The sequence below is a fragment of the Coregonus clupeaformis genome, unplaced genomic scaffold (assembly GCF_020615455.1).
Source record: "Coregonus clupeaformis isolate EN_2021a unplaced genomic scaffold, ASM2061545v1 scaf0144, whole genome shotgun sequence".
NCBI lineage: Eukaryota > Metazoa > Chordata > Actinopteri > Salmoniformes > Salmonidae > Coregonus > Coregonus clupeaformis.
In genome coordinates, this window is record NW_025533599.1 from 147,788 (window position 1) to 174,539 (window position 26,752).

General features: G+C 46.1%; 1 protein-coding gene across 1 annotated transcript in view; it reads right to left on the reverse strand.

The window, feature by feature from the left end:
• Positions 1-24,111, reverse strand: part of LOC121573772 (protocadherin-1-like) — a 138,865-nt gene extending 114,754 nt beyond the window's left edge. Inside the window, exons 1-3 of the mRNA XM_041886020.2 lie at positions 23,467-24,111; positions 3,793-4,614; positions 1,082-3,268 (exon numbers count right to left, since the gene is read on the reverse strand). Of these exons, the coding sequence (XP_041741954.2) occupies positions 1,082-3,268; positions 3,793-4,599 (2,994 nt within the window). The 5' untranslated portion in view covers positions 4,600-4,614; positions 23,467-24,111. The remainder of the gene's footprint in view (positions 1-1,081; positions 3,269-3,792; positions 4,615-23,466) is intronic.
• Positions 24,112-26,752: the final 2,641 nt, after the last annotated feature.

Consider the following 26,752-nt stretch of genomic DNA (forward strand, 5'->3'; position numbering starts at 1 on the left):
GATGCACAGGTGCACACAGCACAGAGACTAGCAGTAGCGCGTAGCTGGACTAGACATTTATATCCTCAAATACACCCCAAACACAAAACCCACCTCGACACACAGACTTACACACATAGACCCAAACAAACAAACCCACTGCCGGGCTGCAGTCCATTGTCACTTTGCTCCCATATGCTGTCCATCACGGACACAGTAGTGACTGTGGGTGGCTGGTCTCTCTGCTGACTCTCTTAACCCACAGGGGCTTGCAATCGGCCAAGCTGTCAGACAACATCTGCTGAAACTACCCACCAGCCACTAGCCAACCAGTGGTGACTGACTGGGCTCTAGTGTGTCACACACATATAAAGAACCCAGTCACCCATTTCCCCTGAAGAATAGGATCAATTCTTGAACATACTGTACCACGCAGGTTAAGCTAACAGACTTGTAGAGACACACACACAGACACATGGATGGGCACACAATCAGTCACGCAAGCACATACACATACAGTATGCACATAGACATACAGACATACTGTCCCTCATTTATTTTTGCATTCGAATCCTCTCTGAGCCAATTAATATTTATGTTTCCATGGCAATGGTAGAAGGGTCAGAGCCAAGCCAGGCGGAGTGGAGAGCAGTGTGAAGATAAGAACATGTGACCTGTATGGACTGCAGGGCACGAGGTCAGGCAGAAGTGTAAGAGTAAGTCACTCAGTCATGGACCTCACCCTCTTCCTCACCTCCTCTGTTCACCAGCTAGCTTAATGAACCCAGGGGAAGAGGGGGTAGAAGGGGCAGGAGAGGCAGACTCGTCTCCACCTCCCTAAAAGAGGAGACCAAAAGCTATTTCTTATTACTCTCATGTGCCCTTTCTCCCTCAAAGTGAATGTATGTTATCCTAATTACTAAATCCTTTTTGAATTATTGATTATGTGTGTCAATTTTTCTGGTGGCATTTCCAAGCTTAATGACCCCCATCCATAGCCTTAAATATCACAGCCGTTCCACTAACAACACACCACCTCCTACCACTGTCAGAGACAATGAAAAAAGATATTTATTTTAGCTTTTGAAATTCTGACTCTTACCTGTTTGCTGTTGTACTTTGGCTGGCTGGCCTTGTAGCTATAATCCGAGTACTGGTCTGAGCCTGTTGAGTTGTCGTCTCCTCCGGTCCCTACGAAGGTGTTAGTGGCAGGGAGGTCCTGTACCGCCTGATGCTTCTGGGAGGCAGAGGGGGACTGGGCCAGCAGCTGGATGGAGGGCAGGGGAGAGTTGGAGCGGTAGTGTCTGCCCAGGTCAGGGCTGCCTGGGGGATATGTCAGGGGCAGGTGGATCCTGGGGCTGTCGTTGACCTCATCCAGGTTGAACTTGATACTCTTCTGGAGGCTGACCTCTTCCTCCTCTCCCAAGGGCTTTGTGGACTTAGAGGGCTTTCCTTTCCTGCCCTTCTTGCCTTTGCTGTTCTTGGGCCCCTGCTTGGGGGTGTAAAGGTCCTTGGTCTCCTTCTTGCCAGCCTGGTAGCCACTCTTCGTCTCCCTCTGAATGCGGTGGCGGATAAACACCACCACCACAATCACCATGACAACGCCCGCCACTCCAGCCAGGCTGCCGTACAGGATGTTACTGCGCTGGGCGGCCAGGCCGTAGTCAGGGTCACCAGCGATGTCTGTCTCCAGAGGCGTGTAGAGACTGTGTCCCACCAGCGCCTCCACCAGGCTGACATTAGTGATGGTCTCGTTGACGTAGATGTGCACCAGGGCAGTAGTGTGGCGTGCAGGCTTTCCTCTGTCACTCACCCTCACCACCAGGCGATGGAGCCCACCATGTTTCTGGGTAAGCTCCTTGGCCAGGGTGATCTCCCCAGTAGTGGAGGATATGCTGAAGAGTTCATAAGGGTTTCCTCCAGTAATGCTGAAGACCAGCTCTGCATTGGGCCCAGTGTCCAGGTCTTCAGCCTCCACTAGCTCCACACGACTGTCTGGGGCACCTAGAGGGGACAGGTGTCTGAAGGAGGAGTTGGAGGGCTTGGTGACAACAGGATAATTGTCGTTTTCATCCAGGACATTGATGGTAACGCCTACATAGGAGGACCTGGGAGGCTCTCCCCCATCCACGGCCTTCAGACGGAAGGTGAAGCTGCTCTCCTTTTCCCGGTCAAAGGAGATGCTGGACAGGATGGTTCCTGTTCCGTTCTGAACCACAAACCTCCCTCCGTCTGGCTCCACAGAGAGCTGCACTCTTGCATTCTCTCCCTGATCCATGTCCAGCACCGTCACCATACCAACAGCGCTGAGTGGGGGCATGTTCTCCAGAACAGAGAAGCTGTAGCTACTCAGCATGAACTTAGGGTCGTTGTCATTGCGGTCCAGCACCTTGACCACGACCGTGGCTGTTCCTCTGTGACTGGGGGAGCCTTTATCGGCCGCGGTGACCCTGAACTCATAATGTGCTCTATGTTCTCTGTCCAGAGGGCTTCGTGCCCTCACCTCCCCTGAGTCAGGGTCAATCTCAAACAGGCCTCTAGTAGATGTGTCTGCTACGATGCTATAAACAAGCTCTGCATTAGTGCCGCTGTCAGGGTCCATGGCAACCACATCCACAACCTTGTCCCCTGGCTGGTTCTCCTCTGCAAAGTTAACCTCAAACAGGGTCGGGGAAAACACTGGAAAGTTGTCATTAACATCAGTCACCTGCACCTTTAATGAGTTAGTACTGGAGAGTGCTGGATTGCCAGAGTCAACAGCCACAATCTCCACACGGTATTCCCTCACCTTCTCATAGTCCAGTGGGGTGGTGGTCTGCAGGAAGTATTTTCTCTTGTTGTCAGTGGACGAGTCACTGGCCGGGCGCAGCTGGAAAGGCACGTCCCCCGCCACCACACAGGTGACCACTGCATTCTCTCCCTCGTCCCTGTCAGACACCTGGACCAGGGCCACCGCCGTGCCCACGGGCATGTCCTCTGATATGTTGGCCACACCGTCACTGTGGGTCACCAGGCCGATCCCACGGATCTCCACAGCAGGGGAATTGTCGTTCTGGTCAGTCACCTCGATGGTCACAAAGGTCTTGGCGCTTTTGGGTTGGGGACCTTTGTCCCTGGCAACAACGTAGAATGTCAAATCGCTGATTTCTTCCCGATCCAAGGGCCCTTTGACATAGATGATGCCAGTGGAATGATCAATTCGCAGGAGTTTTGGCACTGGGTCTAATGCCTGGTGTAGTGTATATTCTATCTCTCCGTTGGGGCCCATGTCAGAGTCATTGGCTTTCACCTGCAATCAGAGACAAGGGATTAGGTTAGATGTTGGGATCAGGGTAAGAATTCAGGGATTATGTTAGCAAATGGAGGTATGGGTAAGGGGTTTAGGTTTGTCATTTAAGTTATATTACAGCAGGCAGGAGATAAGCAAGAGAGTCTAAATGTGCATATTAAAAATATTTTGCCATAATATGAAAACACAGCGTGCCAGCTTCAGACACACATGCTTGTAATGAATGTAAATGTAAACTGTAAACCAAAACACCCACTCAAGACCAAAATGTACTTGTTAAAAAAACTTTCAATACATTGGCTAAGCTTTGCTGCTTTTGGCAACAGTTTAATAAGATGACATTCTGAGAACTTGTAAATTCAGGCATTTCATCATGGTAAAGCCTTGAAACCCAGCACTGCATGTCGGACCCTAAAAGTTGTGGATATACAAACCACTATGTTTTCTCATAGAAAGAGTTGTATAAAATATATACAGTAGTGTACAAAACACATGGATCACTCTGCAAGATTAAAATGTTTTACCTGCAACACAGAGTGTCCCACAGGGCTGTTTTCTGACACCTCAGCCTCATACGTGGCCTTGTCAAACTTCGGAGCATTGTCGTTAGCGTCAGCGACCACCACTCTCAGCAAGGCACTGCTATAGCGCTGGGGGTTACCTCCGTCCACAGCCTTAATGTTCAGGTCGTACGAGTCCTTGAGCTCCCGGTCCAGACTGCCCAGGACGATGAGTTGGGGTATCTTCTCCCCCCTGTCCTCCGCCACTTGCAGGCCGAAGAGCGTCGCTGCATCTGGCCCCGCGGTGAGGGCGTAGTCGGCCACCCTGTTCCTCTCCGAGTCCCTGTCTGTGGCCAGGGGGATGGAGAACAGCGCCCCCATATGGGTATTTTCTGGGACAGAGATGGTGAGCACGGGGGAGGGGAACTGCGGAGTGTTGTCGTTGATGTCCTGGACCTCGATGCGGCCCTCGATGAGCCTGGGGCTCTGGTTGTGGATCAGGTCTGTGACGGACACTTCAAACTCCAGGAAGCAGGGCTTGCCCCTGACCATGCTGCGGCAGGCCCTCAGTGTCTCCCTGTCTATGGGAATCTCTGTGGTGAAGATGTCCCCTGTCTTCCCATCCACACGCAGGTATGGAGCACCCACCTCTAGCTTGTACAGGTGACCAGAGTCTGGCAGGCCCTGGTCTGATGCCAGGCTGCCTATCAGCGTGCTGGGGGGCTGCTCCTCCTGGACACGGTACAGGATACTAGCCTCAGCCCAACCACAGCAATCCAACACCAGGACGCACAACAAAACCGCTCCCAAGTGCAGTTCCATGAAGTCCATCACCAGATTACTTGCCTGCAAAGAAAGAGAAAAAACAACAACATTAAAGATGCAATGAAAAATTTGACTTGGGCTTAAGGTTTATCAGGTATATTTAATGTGCTCTGAAACAACATAGTTATTCAACAGCCATAGTTACACATGCAGTACAACATGTTTTCTCCCAAGCACCATTGTCACTGTAAAAATGTGTGACTCTCAAAAGTTTTTATATAACAGGACCTTTTCTAAAATGCCTATTTTTTCAGTTCTTGAAACACAATGGTTCAGATGTTGGAGCTTTTCTCCTCATCTTAGTGCCGTGCAGGGAACATATTGAGAGCAATGAGCACCCAAGCTCATATTTTCAAAGCAACCATTTAACCATTAGGGATGATAATGTCAGTCATCTAAATGTGGAATCATGTAACAGCAGCTCAGCATTGTGGATGATTTCCCCTCCTTAATTTTTGCCACATGAATTAAACCCAATTGAAAATGTAGCTTTTGCAGCAGTTTGATACTGTTTTCATTCACTAACACAGATCTTCAGCACAGTGCTGAGGATATAAAAAACGACAAACGCCAGTATTGAAAACTTGTGTAATACATATTTAATACATATTTGATTTCCAGAGCTTAGACAGAAGTGAAAGTTAGTAAAATTAAAGAGGCCCGGTGTGCATTACGGCAGCTGTACAATACAATGCAGATCCAATGTGCAAGCCTCAAAGAGATAGTAGAGTGCCATGGTTCAAGGTTAGAGAGCCACCTAGACATAATTAAATGTGTATAGAAGCAGCGTGTGAACCCAACACCACAGAAAAGATCCAACACCGTTGAACAAACCACACATTATGTTTCTAAACCTTGAAGATATGATGTAAAGACGAGACTGAAAGCTTCAGAATCTGACTGATCTAATACTAGAGAGTTACTAGAGAGGTGTTTTCCACCCAAAGCTCCAGCTGCAGCACCCAGAGTATCCCAGAGGCAGCAGCACACCATTGTTTGCAGCACACCATTGTTTGGCTTCATGTGGAACATGTTGCAGATCTGCAGGCCTGGCCTACACCTTATCACAACGTACAGCTTTGCTTTAGAGCTGATGAGATCTCCATCCTACTCTGCTGTTATGGGTTAATTTACACACTGTAATGTTCATGTTTTATTTCTAACCTGCTATGCCTCCTCATTAATCACTACCCGCTAGTTTAGCTTCTGCTTTGATGCATATTCCCCAAGCTAAAGAATTCACTCTTTTTTGGGGCTGCAAATGATTTTAGACTAATTATTTTCTGCGTGACAGTTTTAGCTGTTTGTCAGAGAGCATGTGTGCACATTATATTTTGGGTTGTACGTCAATATTTTTCTGCCCCTCCTTGCATGTAACAATGTTCCAAAGCAGAGCAAAGCAAATACGTGTTCAAACTAAACAGAAAAACACAAGCATGTATAGAAATACAATTAGAAATCCTATTCCTCTGAATCCAATAAGATTGGAAGTGCAGGTTATTGATGCGCTAATTGCTTAGTTATTGATGTGTCCCTTTTTACATTTGCAGGGCAGCCTCCAGTCGATGTGGATTGAATGATAGCTTGTGAGGTAAAAGCATGAATAGAAAGTACAATGTAAAGCACCGTTTTTGAAACCTTAGACTACAGCTATGTACAAACTAAACATGTTGTCTATTGAGATGTAACATATAAATGAAATCGGCGGTGATCAGAGAAGATATTACTTTTCCAGCCTGATATAGACCATGTGGTGACAATGTGGAGACAAAGTTAAAGACACAAAGACAGCTAGGCAATCTAAAGTGCATTATCACCCTCACCCTCGCTGAGAAAGACATTAATCAAGTTCAACAGTTATGAACCATTACCATATCTCCTTAAAAATGGTTGTCCCCCACGATTAAATCAGGGAGGGGACTGTGGATCTGTCTCTGTTCGTCCCACAGTCCATTTACTTTACAAAGGAGCATGATGAGAGCTGCAGTGAACTGAGCTACTGTATTAGAAAGATCTAAATGAGATGGCCTCTATGCCTTTTGTAGATAGACCTAATACTAATCATAAACAAGCCTCATCTTCCTCCATCTAAAGTCAGCCATCCATTTGCTAACAACAATAGGCCTAATATCCAGAATGACAGTACTGTACTGACTAACGTGACAATAATTCAAAAGCTTCTCAGATGACTTGTCTAGAACAGATCCCAAGAGATCCCAAATACTAGAAGCTAAAATATATCCTAATAAATAAATAATACCACCCACTAAATTAAGCTAAATCCTATAATACCCACTCCCAATAAGTGTCAGGAGTCTCCATACAGTGAATTCATGTCTTCTTAATAAAGCACCAACCACACTTACCTTTAGATAAGAGACTCTCCAAACACTCATTAGAAGTGATCACATCATCACTTACAAGGAGATAATTACAACAATAGTCTTTCAACAGTCTCTACTCCAGATCAGGTACAGACACATTGCATTCTGTATGAGTGTGTGGACAGTAGCAACTTGGATTACACACATTCATTGTCAGATAAGAGTCTATGGAAGCCTCAATTCCAGATGAGAGGCTATAGGCTACACCAAGTAACAAACATAGTTTGCTCATACCTATGAGTGGACTCTACTCCACTGAATAGTCTAAGCCTAGTTTCCATTTCAGATAAGAATCTATACGCTTTCATATAACAGATAAGAGCAGAAACACAATTACAACTCAACCTGGACTGCAATAAAGTGTGCTTTTGTGGGCCGCAAAACTGCAAATTGGGAGCATCTCCTCAACAGAGGGTGAGTTCAACAGCACTGGAATTTTGGAAAAGCCAGAGCGGGTAATGAGGGCAATGGCTTGTGCTATATTCACCAAAGAAAATAAATAAAAAATGATCATGCATTTGTGATATTAAATTACTCATGCAGTTCCAGCTGTTTTAAAAGTAAACATTAATAAAATATAATCCCAGAGTTCAGAATCTGTATCAAAGTGGATTTCTATCATATTGAGTGAGACAAAATATTTGAATTAAATAATTTCAACCATAGCAATAGCCATTACTGGGTCAGAATTGCAGCCCAGGGATTCTGTGTGTTGAGTTGTGTCCTGAAATCATGTCTCTCCATTCATCAAAATGCCATAACCTTTGGCAGGCAATGAAAAATTATAGAAATACAAATAATCATGTCCTGATGTTTGTCAGCTATTTTCATTATCAGCTGCAGCATGAGCATTTTTTATAAACAGCTTGTACAAGCCATTCTGGTGATATCTGTCTTCCGTGTGGCGGTGACCTTTTCTCTTCCCCCACAGCCTGTTCACTGACAGATCATGATCATCAACAGGTTATGGGATGAGCCTCACCAGCTATGCATCATTAACTGACGCATCATTCCTCTGCTTCACAATGATTCCATTCCAAATATACAGTACAGTAAGCCAATATTGCTATGGAACTAATGGTTTTCATTCTTTGGCTTTATGCCATATGGCAACACATTTCTCTTTAAACCACTCTGTTACCTTAGAAATAGTAGGGTTTAAATTACTACCACAAACACACAGTGCTGAATTTGAGGAATGTGTGTAGCTCAAAGATTTGAGGAAATCAATCATTGAAAGATTGAGTTAAATCATGAATAAGCATGTCAAATTTAGTTTGTTTACATATGGTAGGCCTTCGTCCCGCAAAGCGTTTTAAGACATACTGTATGACATATAAATACAGTGCCTTCAGAAAGTATTCAGACCCCTCTGTCACACCCTGGCTAATGGACTCTATTTGTTGAGCCAGGGTGTGTTCATTCTATGTGTTCTGTTTCTATGTTGGGTGTTTCTAGTTCGTCATTTTCTATGTTTGACTGAGTGACTCCCAATCAGAGGCAACGAGTGTCAGCTGTGTGCTGGTTGTCTCTGATTGGGAGCCATATTTAACTGTCTGTGTTTCACTTTGTGTTTGTGGGTTTTTGTTCCTTGTCGGTCTTTGTCACCGTGGACTTCACGAGTCGTTTATTGTTTTGTTTTTGTGCTTTAAGATAATAAAGTATGATGTTCGCTCAACACGCTGCGTATTGGTCTACTTCGCTTCAAGACGATCGTGACAGAAAAACCCACCATACCAGGACCAAGCAGCGTGTCCAGGAACAGGCAGCCTGGACGTGGGAGCAGCGTCGGACGGTCGAGAGGCAACCCCCAAAAATTTTTAAGGGGGGCACACGGGCAGGGGCGACTGGGCAGCAGGAGGCTGCCACAGGGCGATTAGGTGAGGAGGCCACCAGGTTAAGGGGGCTACTGGCGCAGAGGGAGCAGGAGTTAGTGTTGCAGAGGATGGAGCTATTGGAGGCGATTAGGGAAAGGGGGAGAAATGAGGCACGGCGAGAGGAACTCGGTAGGCAGCTGAGGGAGCGGAGGGTTATGATGAAGCCCAGTCCCGCTCCTCACACCAAGCAAGTGGTGTGTGTCACCAGTCCGGTCCGGCCCGTTCCTGCTTCCCGCACTAAGTGTAAGGTGCACGCCACCAGCCCAGCCCGGCATGTTCCTGTCCCTCGCACCAAGCCTACGGTGCGAGTCGTCAGCCTGGTCCAACCCGTTCCTGCTCCTCGCACCAAGCCTACGGTGTGCGTCGCCAGCCCAGCCCGGCCTGTCCCTGCTCCACGCACCAAGCCTACGGTGTGCGTCGTCAGCCCGGCCCGGCCTGTCCCTGCTCCACGCACCAAGCCTACGGTGTGCGTCGCCAGCCCGGCCCGGCCTGTCCCTGCTCCACGCACCAAGCCTACGGTGTGCGTCGCCAGCCCTGCCCGGCCTGTTCCTGCTCCACGCACCAAACCTACGGTGTGCGTCGCCAGCCCTGTCCGGCCTGTCCCTGCTCCACGCACCAAGCCTACGGTGTGCGTCGCCAGCCCAGCCCGGCCTGTCCCTGCTCCACGCACCAAGCCTACGGTGTGCGTCGCCAGCCCAGCCCGGCCTGTCCCTGCTCCACGCACTAAGCCTACGGTGTGCGTCGCCAGCCCAGCCCGGCCTGTTCCTGCTCCACGCACCAAGCCTACGGTGTGCGTCGCCAGCCCCGTCCGGCCTGTCCCTGCTCCACGCACCAAGCCTACGGTGTGCGTCGCCAGCCCAGCCCGGCCTGTCCCTGCTCCACGCACCAAGCCTACGGTGCGCGTCGCCAGCCCGGCCCGGCCTGTTCCTGCCACTCGCACCAAGCCAGGGGTGCGAGTCGTCAGTCTGGTCCAGCCCGTTCCTGCCACTCGCACCAAGCCAGGGGTGCGAGCCGTCAGTCCGGTGAGGCCCGTTCCTGCTACTCGCACCAAGCCAGGGGTGCGAGTCGTCAGCCTATTCCAGCCCGTTCCTGCCACTCGCACCAAGCCAGGGGGTGCGAAGTCGCCAGTCCGGTGAGGCCCGTTTCGGCTCCACGCACCAAGCCAGGGGTGCGTATCGTCAGCCCGGTCCGGCCCGTTGCTGCTCCACGCACCAGGCCAGGGGTGCGCATCGTCAGCCAGGTCCGGTCCTTTCCTGCCTCACGCACCAAGCCAGGGGTGCGCGTCGTCTGTCCGGCACAACCCGTGCCTGGGTCACCGGTGCCTAACCAGGTACCGGTCAACGGCTCCACAACGGAGCTGAAGCTAGCCGCTCCTGCTACGTCCAGGTCAGCTCCAGCCAGCGGGACCAGACCGGACCAGGGGCGCTATGGGGGGTTTATTGGAGGGTGGTGGGCAAGCCCGGAGCCAGAACCGCCGCCGAGGAGGTATGCCCACCCAGCCCTCTCCTATTTTGCGTTTTTTTTGAGGCGCGGTCGCAGTCCGCGCCTTTAGGGGGGGGTACTGTCACACCCTGGCTAATGGACTCTATTTGTTGAGCCAGGGTGTGTTCATTCTATGTGTTCTGTTTCTATGTTGGGTGTTTCTAGTTCGTCATTTTCTATGTTTGACTGAGTGACTCCCAATCAGAGGCAACGAGTGTCAGCTGTGTGCTGGTTGTCTCTGATTGGGAGCCATATTTAACTGTCTGTGTTTCACTTTGTGTTTGTGGGTTTTTGTTCCTTGTCGGTCTTTGTCACCGTGGACTTCACGAGTCGTTTATTGTTTTGTTTTTGTGCTTTAAGATAATAAAGTATCATGTTCGCTCAACACGCTGCGTATTGGTCTACTTCGCTTCAAGACGATCGTGACACCCTCGACTTTTTCCACATTTTGTTACGTTACAGCCTTATTCTAAAATGCATTAAATAAAGAAAAATCCTCAGCAATCTACACACAATACCCCATAATGACAAAGCGAAAACAGTTTTTTAGAAATGTTTGCAAATGTATCAAATTTTATAAAACAGAAATACCTTATTTACATAAGTATCCAGATCCCTTGCTATGAGACTCGAAATTGAGCTCAGGTGCATTCTGTTTTCATTGATCATCCTTGAGATGTTTCTACAACTTGATTGGAGTCCACCAGTGGTCAATTCCATTGATTGGACATGATTTGGAAAGGCACACACCTGTCTATATATGGTCCGACAGTTGACAGTGCATGTCAGAGCAAAAACCAAGCCAGGAGGTCGAAGGAATTGTCCGTAGAGCTGCGAGACAGGATTGTGTTGAGGCACAGATCTGGGGAAGGTTACCAAAAAATGTCTGCAGCATTGAAGGTCCCCAAGAACACAGTGGCCTCCATCATTCTTAAATGGAAGAAGTTTGGAACCACCAAACTGAGCAATCGGGGGAGAAGGGTCTTGGTCAGGGAGGTGACCAATAACCCGATGGTCACTCTGACATATCTCTAGAGTTCGTCTGTGGAGATGGGAAAAACTTCCATAAGGACAACCATCTCTGCAGCACTCAACCAATCAGGCCTTTATGGTAGAGTGGCCAGACAGAAGCAACTCCTTAGTAAAAGGCACATGACAGCGCACTTGGAGTTTGTCAAAAGGCACCTGAAGACTCTCAGACCATGAGAAACAAGATTCTCTGGTCTGATGAAACAAAGATTGAACTCTTTGGCCTGAATGTATATAAATATACAGTTGAAGTCGGAAGTTTACATACACTTAGGTTGGAGTCATTAAAACACTCCACAAATTTCTTGTTAACAAACTACAGTTTTGGCAAGTCGGTTAAGACATCTACTTTTTGCATGACACAAGTAATTTTTCCAACAATTGTTTACAGACAGATTATTTCACTTATAATTCACTGTATCACAATTCCAGTGGGTCAGAAGTTTACATACACTAAGTTGACTGTGCCTTTAAACATCTTGGAAAATTCCAGAAAATGATGTCATGGCTTTAGAAGCTTCTGATAGGCTATTTGACATCATTTGAGTCAATTGGAGGTGTACCTGTGGATGTGTTTCAAGGCCTACCTTCAAACTCAGTGCCTCTTTGCTTAACATCATGGGAAAATCAAAATAAATAAGCAAAGTCCTCAGAAGAGAAATTGCAGACCTCCACAAGTCTGGTTCATCCTTGGGAGCAATTTCCAAATGCCTGAAGGTACCACGTTCATCTGTACAAACAATAGTAAGCAAGTATAAATACCATCGGACCATGCAGCTGTCATACCGCTCAGGAAGGAGACGCGTTCTGTATCCTAGAGATGAACGTACTTTGGTGCGAAAAGTGCAAATCAATCCCAGAACAACAGCAAAGGACCTTGTGAAGATGCTGGAGGAAACAGGTACCAAAGTATCTATATCCACAGTAAAAGGAGTCCTATATTGACATAACCTGAAAGGCCGCTAGCAAGGAAGAAGCCACTGCTCCAAAACCGCCATAAAAAAGCCAGACAATGGTTTGCAACTGCACATGGGGACAAAGATCGTAGTTTTTGGAGAAATGTTCTCTGGTCTGATGAAACAAAAATAGAACTGTTTGGCCATAATGACCATCGTTATGTTTGGAGGAAAAAGGGGGACACTTGCAAGCCGAAGAACACCATCCCAACCGTGAAGCACGGGGGTGGCAGCATCATGCTGTGGGGGTGCTTTGCTGCAGGAGGGACAGGTGCACTTCACAAAATAGATGGCATCATGAGGAAGGAAAATTATGTGGCAATATTGAAGCAACATCTCAAGACATCAGTCAGGAAGTTAAAGCTTGGTCGCAAATGGGTCTTCCAAATGGACAATGACCCCAAGCATACTTCCAAAGTTGTGGCAAAATGGCTTAAGGACAACAAAGTCAAGGTATTGGAGTGGCCATCACAAAGCCCTGACCTCAATCCTATAGGAAATGTGTGGGCAGAACTGAAAAAGCGTGTGCGAGCAAGGAGGCCTACAAACCTGACTCAGTTACACCAGCTCTGTCAGGAGGAATGGGCCAAAATGCACCCAACTTATTGTGGGAAGCTTGTGGAAGGCTACCCAAAACGTTTGACCCAAGTTAAACAATTTAAAGGCAATGCTACCAAATACTAATTGAGTGTATGTAAACTTCTGACCCACTGGGAATGTGATGAAAGAAATAAAAGCTGAAAAAAATCATTATCTCTACTATTATTCTGACATTTCACATTCTTAAAATAAAGTGGTGATCCTAACTGACCTAAAACAGGGATTTTTTACTAGGATTAAATGTCAGCAATTGTGAAAAACTGAGTTTAACTGTATTTGGCTAAGGTGTATGTAAACTTCAGACTTCAACTGTATATATATATATATATATATATATATATATTCCACTCACATTTTTATATTCCGGACCTCCATTTGAAAAATCTGACCATAACTCTATCCTCCTGATTCCTTCTTATAAGGAAAAACTAAAGCAGGAAGCAAAAGTGACTCGGTTAATAAAAAAGTGGTCAGATGATGCAGATGCTAAGCTACAGGACTGTTTTGCTAGCACAGACTGGAACATGTTCCGGGATTATTCAGATATCATTGAGGAGTACACCACATCAGTCACTGGCTTCATCAATAAGTGCATCGATGACGTCGTCCCCACAATGACCGTACGTACATACCCCAACCAGAAGCCATGGATTACAGGCAACATCCACACTGAGCTAAAGGGTAGAGCTGCCGCCTTCAAGGAGCGGGACTCTAACCCGGACGCTTATAAGAAATCCTGCTATGCCCTCCGACGAACCATCAAAAAGGCAAAGAGTCAATACAGGACTAAGATTGAATCATACTACACCGGCTCTGACGCTCTTCGGATGTGGCAGGGCTTGAAAATTATTACAGACTACAAAGGGAAGCACAGCCGCGAGCTGCCCAGTGACACAAGTGTAACAGACGAGCTAAACCACTTCTATGCTCGCTTCGAGGCAAGCAACACTGAAGCATGCATGAGAGCACCAGCTGTTCCGGATGACTATGTGATCACACTCTCCGTAGCCGATATGAGTAAGACTTTTAAGCAGGTCAACATTCACAAGGCCGCAGGGCCAGACGGATTACCAGGACGTGTACTCCGAGCATGTTCTGACCAACTGGCAAGTGTCTTCACCGACATTTTCAACATGTCCCTAACTGAGTCTGTAATACCAACATGTTTCAAGCAGACCACCATAGTCCCCGTGCCTAAGAACACAAAGATAACCTGCCTAAATGACTACTGACCCGTAGCACTGACGTCTGTAGCCATGAAGTGCTTTGAAAGGCTGGTCATTTTTTATAAAAAAATGTTTTAACCTTTATTTAACCAGGTAAGCCAGTTGAGAACAAGTTCTCATTTACAACTGCGACCTGGCCAAGATAAAGCAAAGCAGTGCGATAAAAACAACAACACATAGTTACATATGGGGTAAAACAAAACATAAAGTAAAAAAATACAACAGAAAATATATATACAGTGTGTGCAAATGTAGCAAGTTATGGAGGTAAGGCAATAAATAGGCTATAGTGCAAAATAATTACAATTAGTATTAACACTGGAATGATAGATGTGCAAGAGATTATGTGCAAATAGAGATACTGGGGTGCAAATGAGCAAAATAAATAACAATATAGGGATGAGGTAGTTGGGTGGGCTAATTTCAGATGGGCTGTGTACAGGTGCAGTGATTGGTAAGGTGCTCTGACAACTGATGCTTAAAGTTAGTGTGATGACCCTCCCACTCTGTCTGCCGTATTCTCTCTTTGCTCTTGTTTCCTTATTAGGATGCCGGTGGGCGGAGTTGGGAGGGTCGTCAGCTACATGGGAAACACCTGGGCCGGGTGTGTCCCAGCATAAATGGACCTCTTCCACATTCATTGAGGAGACTCTCTCCAACTTTGGTTGTGGTATTTTTGTGGCCTTTTTGGTTGTTTGCTTTGGCACCTCTCAACACTTTTCCATATTACATTTATGCATGCAAACACTCACTTACACTACTGATTACTGATTACACACACCATTGTTATTTGATTTAGTTTACTTTAGTTAATAAATATATACTTTGAGTATTCCTTGTCTCCACGTGTCTCCCTTTTGTTACGAACTTGAGCCGGTTCGTGACATTAGTGAGGGAGATAAGAGTCTCCAGCTTCAGAGATTTTTGCAATTCGTTCCAGTCATTGGCAGCAGAGAACTGGAAGGAATGGCGGCCAAAGGAGGTGTTGGCTTTGGGGATGACCAGTGAGATATACCTGCTGGAGCGCATACTACGGGTGGGTGTTGCTATGGTGACCAATGAGCTAAGATAAGGCGGGGATTTGCCTAGCAGTGATTTATAGATGGCCTGGAGCCAGTGGGTTTGACGACGAACATGTAATGAGGACCAGCCAACAAGAGCGTACAGGTCACAGTGGTGGGTAGTGTATGGGGCTTTGGAGACAAAACGGATGTCACTGTGATAGACTACATCCAATTTGCTGAGTAGAGTGTTGGAGGCTATTTTGTAAATGACATCGCCGAAGTCAAGGATCGGTAGGATAGTCAGTTTTACGAGGGCATGTTTGGCAGCATGAGTGAAGGAGGCTTTGTTGCGAAATAGGAAGCGGATTCTGGATTTAACTTTGGATTGGAGATTCTTAATGTGAGTCTGGAAGGAGAGTTTACAGTCTAACCAGACACCTAGGTATTTGTAGTTGTCCACATACTCTAGGTCAGACCCGTGAGAGTAGTGATTCTAGTCGGGTGGGCGGGTGCCAGCAGCGTTCGATTGAAGAGCATGCATTTAGTTTTACTAGTGTTTAAGAGCAGTTGGAGGCTACTGAAGGAGTGTTGTATGGCATTGAAGCTCGTTTGGAGGTTTGTTAACACAGTGTCCAATGAAGGGCCAGATGTATACAAAATGGTGTCGTCTGCGTAGAGGTGGCTCTGAGAGTCACCAGCAGCAAGAGCGACATCATTGATATACACGGAGAAAAGAGTCGGCCCAAGAATTGAACCCTGTGGCACCCCCATAGAGACTGCCATAGATCCAGACAACAGGCCCTCCGTTTTGACACATTGAACTCTATCTGAGAAGTAGTTGGTGAACCAGGCGAGGCAGTCATTTGAGAAACCAAGGCTATTTAGTCTGCCAATAAGAATGCGGTGGTTGACAGAGTCGAAAGCCTTGCCCAGGTTGATGAAGACGGCTGCACAGTACTGTCTATTATCGATCGCGGTTATAATATCATTTAGGACCTTGAGCGTGGCTGAAGTGCACCCATGACCAGCTCGGAAACCGGATTGCATAGCGGAAAAGGTACGGTGAGATTCGAAATGGTCGGTGATCTGTTTGTTAACTTGGCTTTCAAAATCTTTCGAAAGGCAGGGCAGGATGAATATAGGTCTGTAACAGTTTGGATCTAGAGTGTCACCCCCTTTGAAGAGGGGGATGACCGCGGCAGCTTTCCAATCTCTGGGGATCTCAGACGTTACGAAAGAGAGCTGGAACAGGCTAGTAATAGGGGTTGCGACAATTTTGGCGGCTAGTTTTAGAAAGAAAGGGTCCAGATTGTCTAGCCCAGCTGATTTGTAGGGGTCCAGATTGTGCAGCTCTTTCAGAACATCAGCTGTCTGATTGTTGCAGCGGAGGGTGCAGAGCTGGTGGCCGGGGTAGTGGTAGCCAGGTGGAACGCATGGCCAGCCGTAGCAAAATGCTTGTTGAAATTCTCGATTATTGTAGATTTATCGGTGGTGATAGTGTTTCCTAGCCTCAATGCAGTGGGCAGCTGGGAGGAAGTGCTCTTATTCTCCATGGACTTTACAGTGTCCCAAAACTTTTTGAAGTTAGTGCTACATTTCTGTTTGAAAAAGTTAGCCTTTGCTTTCCTAATTGCTTGTGTATATTGGTTCCTAACTTCCCTGAAAAGTTGCATATCGCGGGGGCTATTTGATGCTAATGCAGTACGCCACAGGATGTTTTTGTGCTGGTCAAGGGCAGTCAAGTCTGAGGAGAACCAGGGGCTATATCTGTTCTTACTTCTGTATTTTTTGAATGGGGCATGTTTATTTAAGATAGAGAGGAAATTACTTTTAAAGAACAACCAGGCATCCTCTACTTACGGAATGAGATCTATATCCATCCAGGATACCTGGGCCAGGTCAATTAGGAAGGCCTGCTCGCTAAAGTGTTTTAGGGAGCGTTTGATAGTGATGAGGGGTGGTCGTTTGACCGCGGACCCGTTACGGACGCAGGCAATAAGGCAGTGATCGCTGAGATCCTGATTGAAGACAGCGGAGGTGTATTTAGAGGGTAAGTTAGTCAGGATGATATCTATGAGGGTACCCATGTTTACGGATTTATGGTTGTACCTGGTACGTTCGTTGATAATTTGTGTGAGATTGAGGGCATCTAGTTTGGATTGTAGGATGGCCGGGGTGTTAAGCATATTGGCTCACATCAACACCATGGCTCACATCAACACCATTATCCCAGAAACCCTACACCCACTCCAATTTGCATACCGCCCCAACAGATCCACAGATGATGCAATCTCTATTGCACTCCACACTGCCCTTTCCCACCTGGACAAGTGGAACACCTACGTGAGAATGCTATTCATTGACTACAGCTCAGCGTTCAACACCATAGTGCCCTCAAAGCTCATCACTAAGCTAAGGATCCTGGGACTAAACACCTCCCTCTGCAACTGACGGGCCGCCCCCAGGTGGTAAGGGTAGGTAACAACACGTCCGCCACGCTGATCCTCAACACGGGGGCCCCTCAGGGGTGCGTGCTCAGTCCCCTCCTGTACTCCCTGTTCACCCATGACTGCATGGCCAGGCACGACTCCAACACCATCATTAAGTTTGCTGACGACACAACAGTGGTAGGCCTGATCACCGACAACGATGAGACAGCCTATAGGGAGGAGGTCAGAGACCTGGCCATGTGGTGCCAGGATAACAACCTCTCCCTCAACGTGACCAAGACAAAGTAGATGATTGTGGACTACAGGAACAAAAAGAGGACTGAACACGCCCCCATTCTCATCGACGGGGCTGTAGTGGAACAGGTTGAGAGCTTCAAGTTCCTTGGTGTCCACATCACCAATGAACTATCACGGTCCAAACACACCAAGACAGTCGTGAAGAGGGCACAACAAAGCCTATTCCCCCTCAGGAGACTGAAAAGATTTGGCATGGGTCTTCAGATCCTCAAAGTTCTACAGCTGCACCATCGAGAGCATCCTGACTAACCAACTGCTCGGCCTCCGACCGCAAGGCACTACAGAGGGTAGTGCGTATGGCCCAGTATATCACTGGGGCCAAGCTTCCTGCCATCCAGGACCTCTATACCAGGCGGTGTCAGAGGAAGGCCCTAAAAATTGTCAAAGACTCCAGCCACCCTAGTCATAGACTGTTCTCTCTGCTACCGCACGGCAAGCGGTACGTCTAGGTCCAAAAGGCTTCTCAACAGCTTCTACCCCCAAGCCATAAGACTCCTGAACAGTTAATCATGGCTACCCAGACTATTTGCACCCCCACCCCATCTTTTTACGCTGCTGCTACTCTATTAATTATTAATGCATAGTCACTTTAACTCTACCCACATGTACAGTGGGGAAAAAAAGTATTTAGTCAGCCACCAATTGTGCAAGTTCTCCCACTTAAAAAGATGAGAGAGGCCTGTAATTTTCATCATAGGTACACGTCAACTATGACAGACAAATTGAGAAAAAAATATCCAGAAAATCACATTGTAGGATTTTTTATGAATTTATTTGCAAATTATGGTGGAAAATAACTATTTGGTCACCTACAAACAAGCAAGATTTCTGGCTCTCACAGACCTGTAACTTCTTCTTTAAGAGGCTCCTCTGTCCTCCACTCGTTACCTGTATTAATGGCACCTGTTTGAACTTGTTATCAGTATAAAAGACACCTGTCCACAACCTCAAATAGTCATACTCCAAACTCCACTATGGCCAAGACCAAAGAGCTGTCAAAGGACACCAGAAACAAAATTGTAGACCTGCACCAGGCTGGGAAGACTGAATCTGCAATAGGTAAGCAGCTTGGTTTGAAGAAATCAACTGTGGGAGCAATTATTAGGAAATGGAAGACATACAAGACCACTGATAATCTCCCTCGATCTGGGGCTCCACGCAAGATCTCACCCCGTGTGGTCAAAATGATCACAAGAACGGTGAGCAAAAATCCCAGAACCACACGGGGGGACCTAGTGAATGACCTGCAGAGAGCTGGGACCAAAGTAACAAAGCCTACCATCAGTAACACACTACGCCGCCAGGGACTCAAATCCTGCAGTGCCAGACGTGTCCCCCTGCTTAAGCCAGTACATGTCCAGGCCCGTCTGAAGTTTGCTAGAGTGCATTTGGATGATCCAGAAGATGATTGGGAGAATGTCATATGGTCAGATGAAACCAAAATATAACTTTTTGGTAAAAACTAAACTCTTCGTGTTTGGAGGACAAATAATGCTGAGTTGCATCCAGAGAACACCATACCTACTGTGAAGCATGGGGGTGGAAACATCATGCTTTGGGGCTGTTTTTAAGCAAAGGGACCAGGACGACTGATCCGTGTAAAGGAAAGAATGAATGGGCCATGTATCGTGAGATTTTGAGTGAAAACCTCCTTCCATCAGCAAGGGCATTGAAGATGAAACTTGGCTGGGTCTTTCAGCATGACAATGATCCCAAACACACCGCCCGGGCAACGAAGGAGTGGCTTCGTAAGAAGCATTTCAAGGTCCTGGAGTGGCCTAGCCAGTCTCCAGATCTCAACCCCATTGAAAATCTTTGGAGGGAGTTGAAAGCCCCAAAACATCACTGCTCTAGAGGAGATCTGCATGGAGGAATGGGCCAAAATACCAGCAACAGTGTGTGAAAACCTTGTGAAGACTTACAGAAAACGTTTGACCTGTGTCATTGCCAACAAAGGGTATATAACAAAGTATTGAGAAACTTTTGTTATTGATCAAATACTTATTTTCCACCATAATTTGCAAATAAATTCATTAAAAATCCTACAATGTGATTTTCTGGATTTTTTTTTCTCATTTTGTCTGTCATAGTTGACGTGTACCTATGATGAAAATTACAGGCCTCTCTCATCTTTTTAAGTGGGAGAACTTGCACAATTGGTGGCTGACTAAATACTTTTTTTCCCCACTGTACATATTACCTCAACTACCTCAACTAGCCGGTGCCCCCGCACATTGACTCTGCACCGGTACCCCCCTGCACCGGTACCCCCCGTATATAGCCTCCCTACTTTTATGTTATTTTACTTCTGCTCTTTTTTTCTCAACACTTTTTTGTTGTTGTTGTTTTATTTTACTTTTTTATTAAGAAATAAATGCATTGTTGGTTAAGGGCTGTAAGTAAGCATTTCACGGTATTGTCTACTCCTTGACCGCTGGCTATGTCCCTTCCGTCTTCAAGAGAGCGAGAGTTGTACCCCTTCTCAAAAAACCAACACTCGATCCCTCTGATGTCAACAACTACAGACCAGTATCCCTTCTTTCTTTTCTCTCCAAAACTATTGAGCGTGCCGTCTTTAGCCAACTCTCTTGCTATCTCTCTCAGAATGACCTTCTTGATCCAAACCAGTCAGGTTTCAAGACTGGTCATTCAACTTAGACTGCTCTTCTCTGTGTCACGGAGGCTCTCCGCACTGCTAAAGCTAACTCTCTCTCCTCTGCTCTTGTCCTTCTAGACCTGTCTGCTGCCTTTGATACTGTGAACCATCAGATCCTCCTCTCCACCCTCTCCGAGCTGGGCATCTCCGGCGCGGCTCACTCTTGGATTGCGTCCTACCTGACCGGTCGCTCCTACCAAGTGGCGTGGCGAGAAGCTGTCTCCGCACCACGTGCTCTCACCACTGGTGTCCCCCATGGCTCAGTTCTAGGCCCTCTCCTATTCTCGCTATACACTAAGTCACTTGGCTCTGTCATATCCTCACATGGCCTCTCCTATCATTGCTACGCTGACGACACACAACTAATCTTCTCCTTTCCCCCTTCTGATAACCAGGTGGCGAATCGCATCTCTGCATGTCTGGCAGACATATCAGTATGGATGACGGATCACCACCTCAAGCTGAACCTTGGCAAGACGGAGCTGCTCTTCCTCCCGGGGAAGGACTGCCTGTTCCATGATCTCGCCATCACGGTTGACAACTCCGTTGTGTCCTCCTCCCAGAGTGCGAAGAGCCTTGGCGTGACCCTGGACAACACCCTGTCGTTCTCCGCTAACATCAAGGCGGTGACCCGATCCTGTAGGTTCATGCTCTACAACATTCAGAGAGTACGACCCTGCCTTACACAGGAACCGGCACAGGTCCTAATCCAGGCACTTGTCATCTCCCGTCTGGATTACTGCAACTCGCTGTTGGCTGGGCTCCCTGCCTGTGCCATTAAACCCCTACAACTCATCCAGAATGCCGCAGCCCGTCTGGTGTTCAACCTTCCCAAGTTCTCTCACGTCACCCCGCTCCTCCGCACACTCCACTGGCTTCCAGTTGAAGCTCGCATCTGCTACAAGACCATGTTGCTTGCCTACGGAGCTGTGAGGGGAACGGCACCTCCGTACATTCAGGCTCTGATCAGTCCCTACACCCAAACGAGGGCATTGCGTTCATCCACCTCTGGCCTGCTGGCTCCCCTACCTCTGCGGAAGCATAGTTCCCGCTCAGCCCAGTCAAAACTGTTCGCTGCTCTGGCACCCCAATGGTGGAACAAGCTCCCTCACGACGCCAGGACAGCGGAGTCACTCACCACCTTCCGGAGACATTTGAAACCCCACCTCTTTAAGGAATACCTGGGATAGGATAAAGTAATCCTTCTACCCCCCCTTACCCCAACCCACCCCCCTCCCCAAAAAAATAAATAATAATAATAATAATAATAATAATAATAAAAAATAAATAATAAAATAAATAATAAAATAGACACACAAAAAAAAAAAAAAAAAAACATTGTAAAGTGGTTATCCCACTGGCTATAAGGTGAATGCACCAATTTGTAAGTCGCTCTGGATAAGAGCGTCTGCTAAATGACGTAAATGTAAATGTAAATGTTGTATTGGGGCGGCAGGTAGCTTAGTGGTTAAGAGCGTTGTGCCAGTAACCGAAAGGTTGCTGGTTCTAATCCCTGAGCCAACTAGGTGAAAAATCTGTCGATGTGCCCTTGAGCAAGGCACTTAACCCTAATTGCTCATGTAAGTCGCTCTGGATAAGAGCGTCTGCTAAATGACTAAAATGTAAAAATGTAAAAAATGTATTCGGCGCATGTGGCAAATAACATTTGATTTGATTTGATATTGTTCTATATTGCTAGGTATTACTGCACTGTTGGAGCTAGAAACACAAGCATTTCGCGGCACCTGCGGTAACATCTGCAAATCTGTGTACACGACCAATAAAGTTTGATTGATCTTTTTCAGAGCTGATCTGATTGGTCGAAAGACCAATTAGTGAAAATAAATATCAGAATTGGGCTGCCTGTCTAAATGCAGCTGACAGGCAGCCCAATTCTGATGTTTATTTTCTCACTAACTGTTTTTTTGACCAGTCAGATCTGAAAAAGATATTGATGTGAAAAGATCTAAGACCAATTAGTGGAAGATCAGAATTGGGCTGCCTGTGTAAATGCAGCCTTAGATTCTCAGACTAAAAACTAACTCCAGAAGAGCTGGTCTATACACTTCATATTGATTTGAGTAGCCAGCCTATAGACTGCATAACATATGCCTACTGACAAGACAACAATAATGTATTAGCTAATCACCAAGAGAAGCAACCCATACTCTGTATTGTTGGTCAATATTTGTGGGAGGGGTAGCCCCTATGAAGGTACAGTATGGACAGAGCATAGATATGGATCACTAATTAAATGCTTCCAGTCTCTGAAAAATGTAATGACGCACTGAAGAGCTGCGTCTTGAGTCATGTATAACAAATCATTCATTGTCAAAATGACTTAATATGTGGGAGCGTAATCTTGATAGGCGATGCTAAACGAATATAGTCTGTATGTCTGGTCAGTGTTTGCAGAGAGCTGGTCGATAGGAGCATCTCTGCGGGAAGTGGGGGATAGAGTGACGACTCCATACGTTTAAGGGCATTTAGTCTAACAAGTGTCTGATTCAAGCTCTTGCACCTGCTTAATCGGATTCTCGGAAAACGAACTAATGGGGAGTGGTTTGCATAATCAATATTTTAATGTGTAAAATTGTACACTAGGGTATTTAGTTACTGACTGTAGCCTATACTGTATTGAACTAGGTGGATTAACAGCATCTGGTTATTTGGTACTTGGATATAACACCGTCACACAAAATCGTTATTGCAAAATCATGAGATGCTGACCTAAAATCAAATGTATTAGCAATTATGCCTACAGCAATTAAGGATCATATCGTCAGACATAATTTCCCATTTAGAAATAGAGAAAGAACGGCTGAGAAACGGGCTGACTTTCAGCCTAAACATGACATACTGCACATGCATTTCTCTTGAAAGACATTCCGGTTTTATGCCAATATATTTACCTTTGCCAAAGACTTCTTATGATGCGCTTGCCCTGTGGTCTTTCGCCCGTAACACAAATCTTGCCTGGGTTTAGCGTTTATGTTTTTCCTTCTGTCGTCCCAGAGGCAGGTATCTAACCCTCAAACCTCAGTCTCAATGAATGATTTCAAATACTGTATCACAAAGACGAAAAAATCCCCAGTTGAGAGAAAATCCATTAGGACCATAGATAACTTTCCACTTAAATTCGAGGAATCCATTCCCATGTCATTCTGCAGCCATCAATGTAACCGCTGGCAAAAAAACAACGCTATTTTTCTGACCGAGAAAAATACCACAAATCAAGCTATAAGATATTTATTTCGTTTTTACAGATAATAATCAATAGTAATTAACTCTGTAGGATTCTGGCCTCGACGTTCAATTGCTTTTCTGTACTCTAAAATAATGTTGCAACTGCACCTTAACGAAGATATGCGCTCATCTTTGATGTATCCATATGGTGCAAGTTTCTCAATCATTGCGAAATACAGATTCAACGTTATTTTAAAACGGGTTAAAATGTCATTAATTTGTCTTAATCTCAAAACGGAATATGTCGCAGCGCAGAGTAGCCTAAACGAAGCACGTTTGCTATGAGAAAGCAAGTTAGGGTAATTTTTCAGTACTTGCTCTGCTCTCTAGACCGCACACCAGAGCGTGGGAGGAGGTGGGGCTCCAGCCACGGAACTCTGCTCTCTGTCTCAGCCTCAGCAACTTCTCATCCACATCACTTTATGCTACAGGCTGAACACTGGACAATGACTTGAGACTTACACTGGGATTTGATCAACTACCGAAAGCATAATGTTGGAACTTCCACAATACGCTATATGTTAAAACAGAGGGTGGCTGAAATTAATAATTATTTTAGGCTACTTAAGCTCATACGTTATTTGTTATATTCCATCTCCAGAAAGGCGTTTCTAGATGGATAGTTTCCAGGTGTGATTTTATGCGTCAATAACCTCATGATAAATGTTTTTCACAAACTTCTAAAAACATCTACTCACATATGTGATTATTTACTTGTTGATATGTGATTATTTACTTGTTGATATATTCAATTTATCAGCTTTTGGCATTAGTTTGAGTGTAATGGAATCCAATTCAACAGAGAAAAGCGTGAGGGGCGCTTTTTGCTCTTTTGGCGCCACCCTCAGGTGACTAGTTTATAGGGAGAAACTGAATTAATATGACATGCTGTCATCTTGTCTAAAATAATAGTAAATAGGCAGGCTACCCTATACATGCAATCTTTATTTGATGTGATGATTAGTTGGGGCCGTATATCTATAGCCCAGTCATGTGTCTCTTAGTCCCAATTTGATGAAAAAGGGGGTAGCACATCAGTGGCCTCTGTGAACAGAGAATTTGCAACAGGTTCTTCACCAAGGCATTGCAGTGCTGCACCTCACAAACTCATAATACTGTGAGTTATCAATTAGAAGATGCAGGTGGGTTTAGTTATATCATTACTCAATTGGGAACACCATGTCCCTCTCCACGGCCCAGCCTCCCAGTCCTCCCCCAGCACTCCTTCCTTCCCACTGACACCAGTGATCATAGCTGCTGAGCATAAGCAGGGGCCCAGGAACAATGAGTCAAACACAATGCTCTGACACAAAGGAGAGTCCCGAACATCTTACTCTGGAGGAAACATTATTTCCCCTCTTTCCACCCCTGGTAAAAGCAGCCTTTAACAGAGTTCACATCTCTGATCGACACTCCTACTCCAGTCTCTCATTAGCTGCAAACAAACCGCTGTTGGGTTACCTCTCCAGGGTACTCATTAGGGGCTGCCACTCAAACGCATAGCGGCCCGCAGCCAATCACGGTGGAGCTTCCACCCACACACAGCGGAGGGGTCAGAAGTGACATGTTGCCAAAATGCAGGTCTTAAACAATGTCTCTGACTCTTATTCTTAAAACATTTGCATGTCTGACTCCAAGCCTCCAAACTTTGGCTTGTGGTGAAGAAGGAAGGCACATATAGGTTATGTTAATGAGCAGGAACACCTGTGGGTGGACATGATAGGTCCTGCCTGGTGATCTCTCACTTTCCCAATGTAAAATAGTTGCCATGCAGTCATGTGTGTCCACCTGTTTATGAGGGTGTTTTGTATTCCTAATGAAGGTGTTTATGATGACCACTGTTGTGTCCAGTTAGTCATAATAATCATTTCATTTAGAAAATACAACAACCCACCTCTTCTGCACCTCTGAGTTTAAGTTAGCGCTTGAGAACCCAAGGGGGGGGTATACCCTTGCTTGGCTACCCAGACTCTTTGCTCCGGCCAAACGCTACGCCTCACCCACGGACATTAGTTTCTTCTCCGCAATGAGTCTGGATCTAAGTACCTCCCCGATCCGTCACCGAATGTGAACACATTCGGGGCCGTCTGATTGGTCCAGAAACCGATGCGTTGGGCCAGAGCCAGAACACACATGGGTAAAGTGGTGGTTTGAAAATGTGTCATTGGCTTTGATACACTGATTGATTACAGATGATCCAATCGCTGATTACTTTGTTTCGTACAATGCCCCTCGTGCCCATCATCACCACAAACGACTTCATGGCAGTCTCAAACTAAAGTATGTAGTGAAAGACAGAGCAGCGGAAGAATTTGGTGGGAGTTGTCAGGCTAGGTATACCCAGCCCTTGAGTTCTCAATTGAACGTATGGACCACAGCTGGATCAATGAACTACAATCCCAACGCTCTGTTTTAACATTTAGAAACGTTAATAATCCTCACTTGCGATACAGTTTTGGAAACCTTTCACATCAGGGAGAAATAATTTTTCAAACACAAACTATACACTTACTGTACGCAGTTTAGAAAAGTTGCATCCTGGTTGCACCTGTCAGAATAAAAAAAAACACAGCCCCCAGCTGAGGTACAAAACTTTATCCGCAGTTACGCTCCATTGGAGACGTTTGAAGTGGAAAATGGAGGGGAGGAAGAGTAGACCCGGTTGGAGGCCGGGTTCTTGAAAATACAGCCGGGTGCAACTTTCCTAAACTATTATTATTATATATGAAATTTAAGTTCCAAATGTTTCCAAAACTGTAACGTGTTCCAGGCATATGTGCATTTGGACAGTGTTGGAGCTTTGGGTGCATTTTCCCCATAAGGCTAAAGGGGACGTCCAATGGCAATGGCTAAATGTAATGCAATGGAATTGGAGTGATGAATAAGGGCTAAGTTTAAGTGTGTTTCCAACACAGCAGCAACATTTCACATACACTTCCTTGGACATTCTTC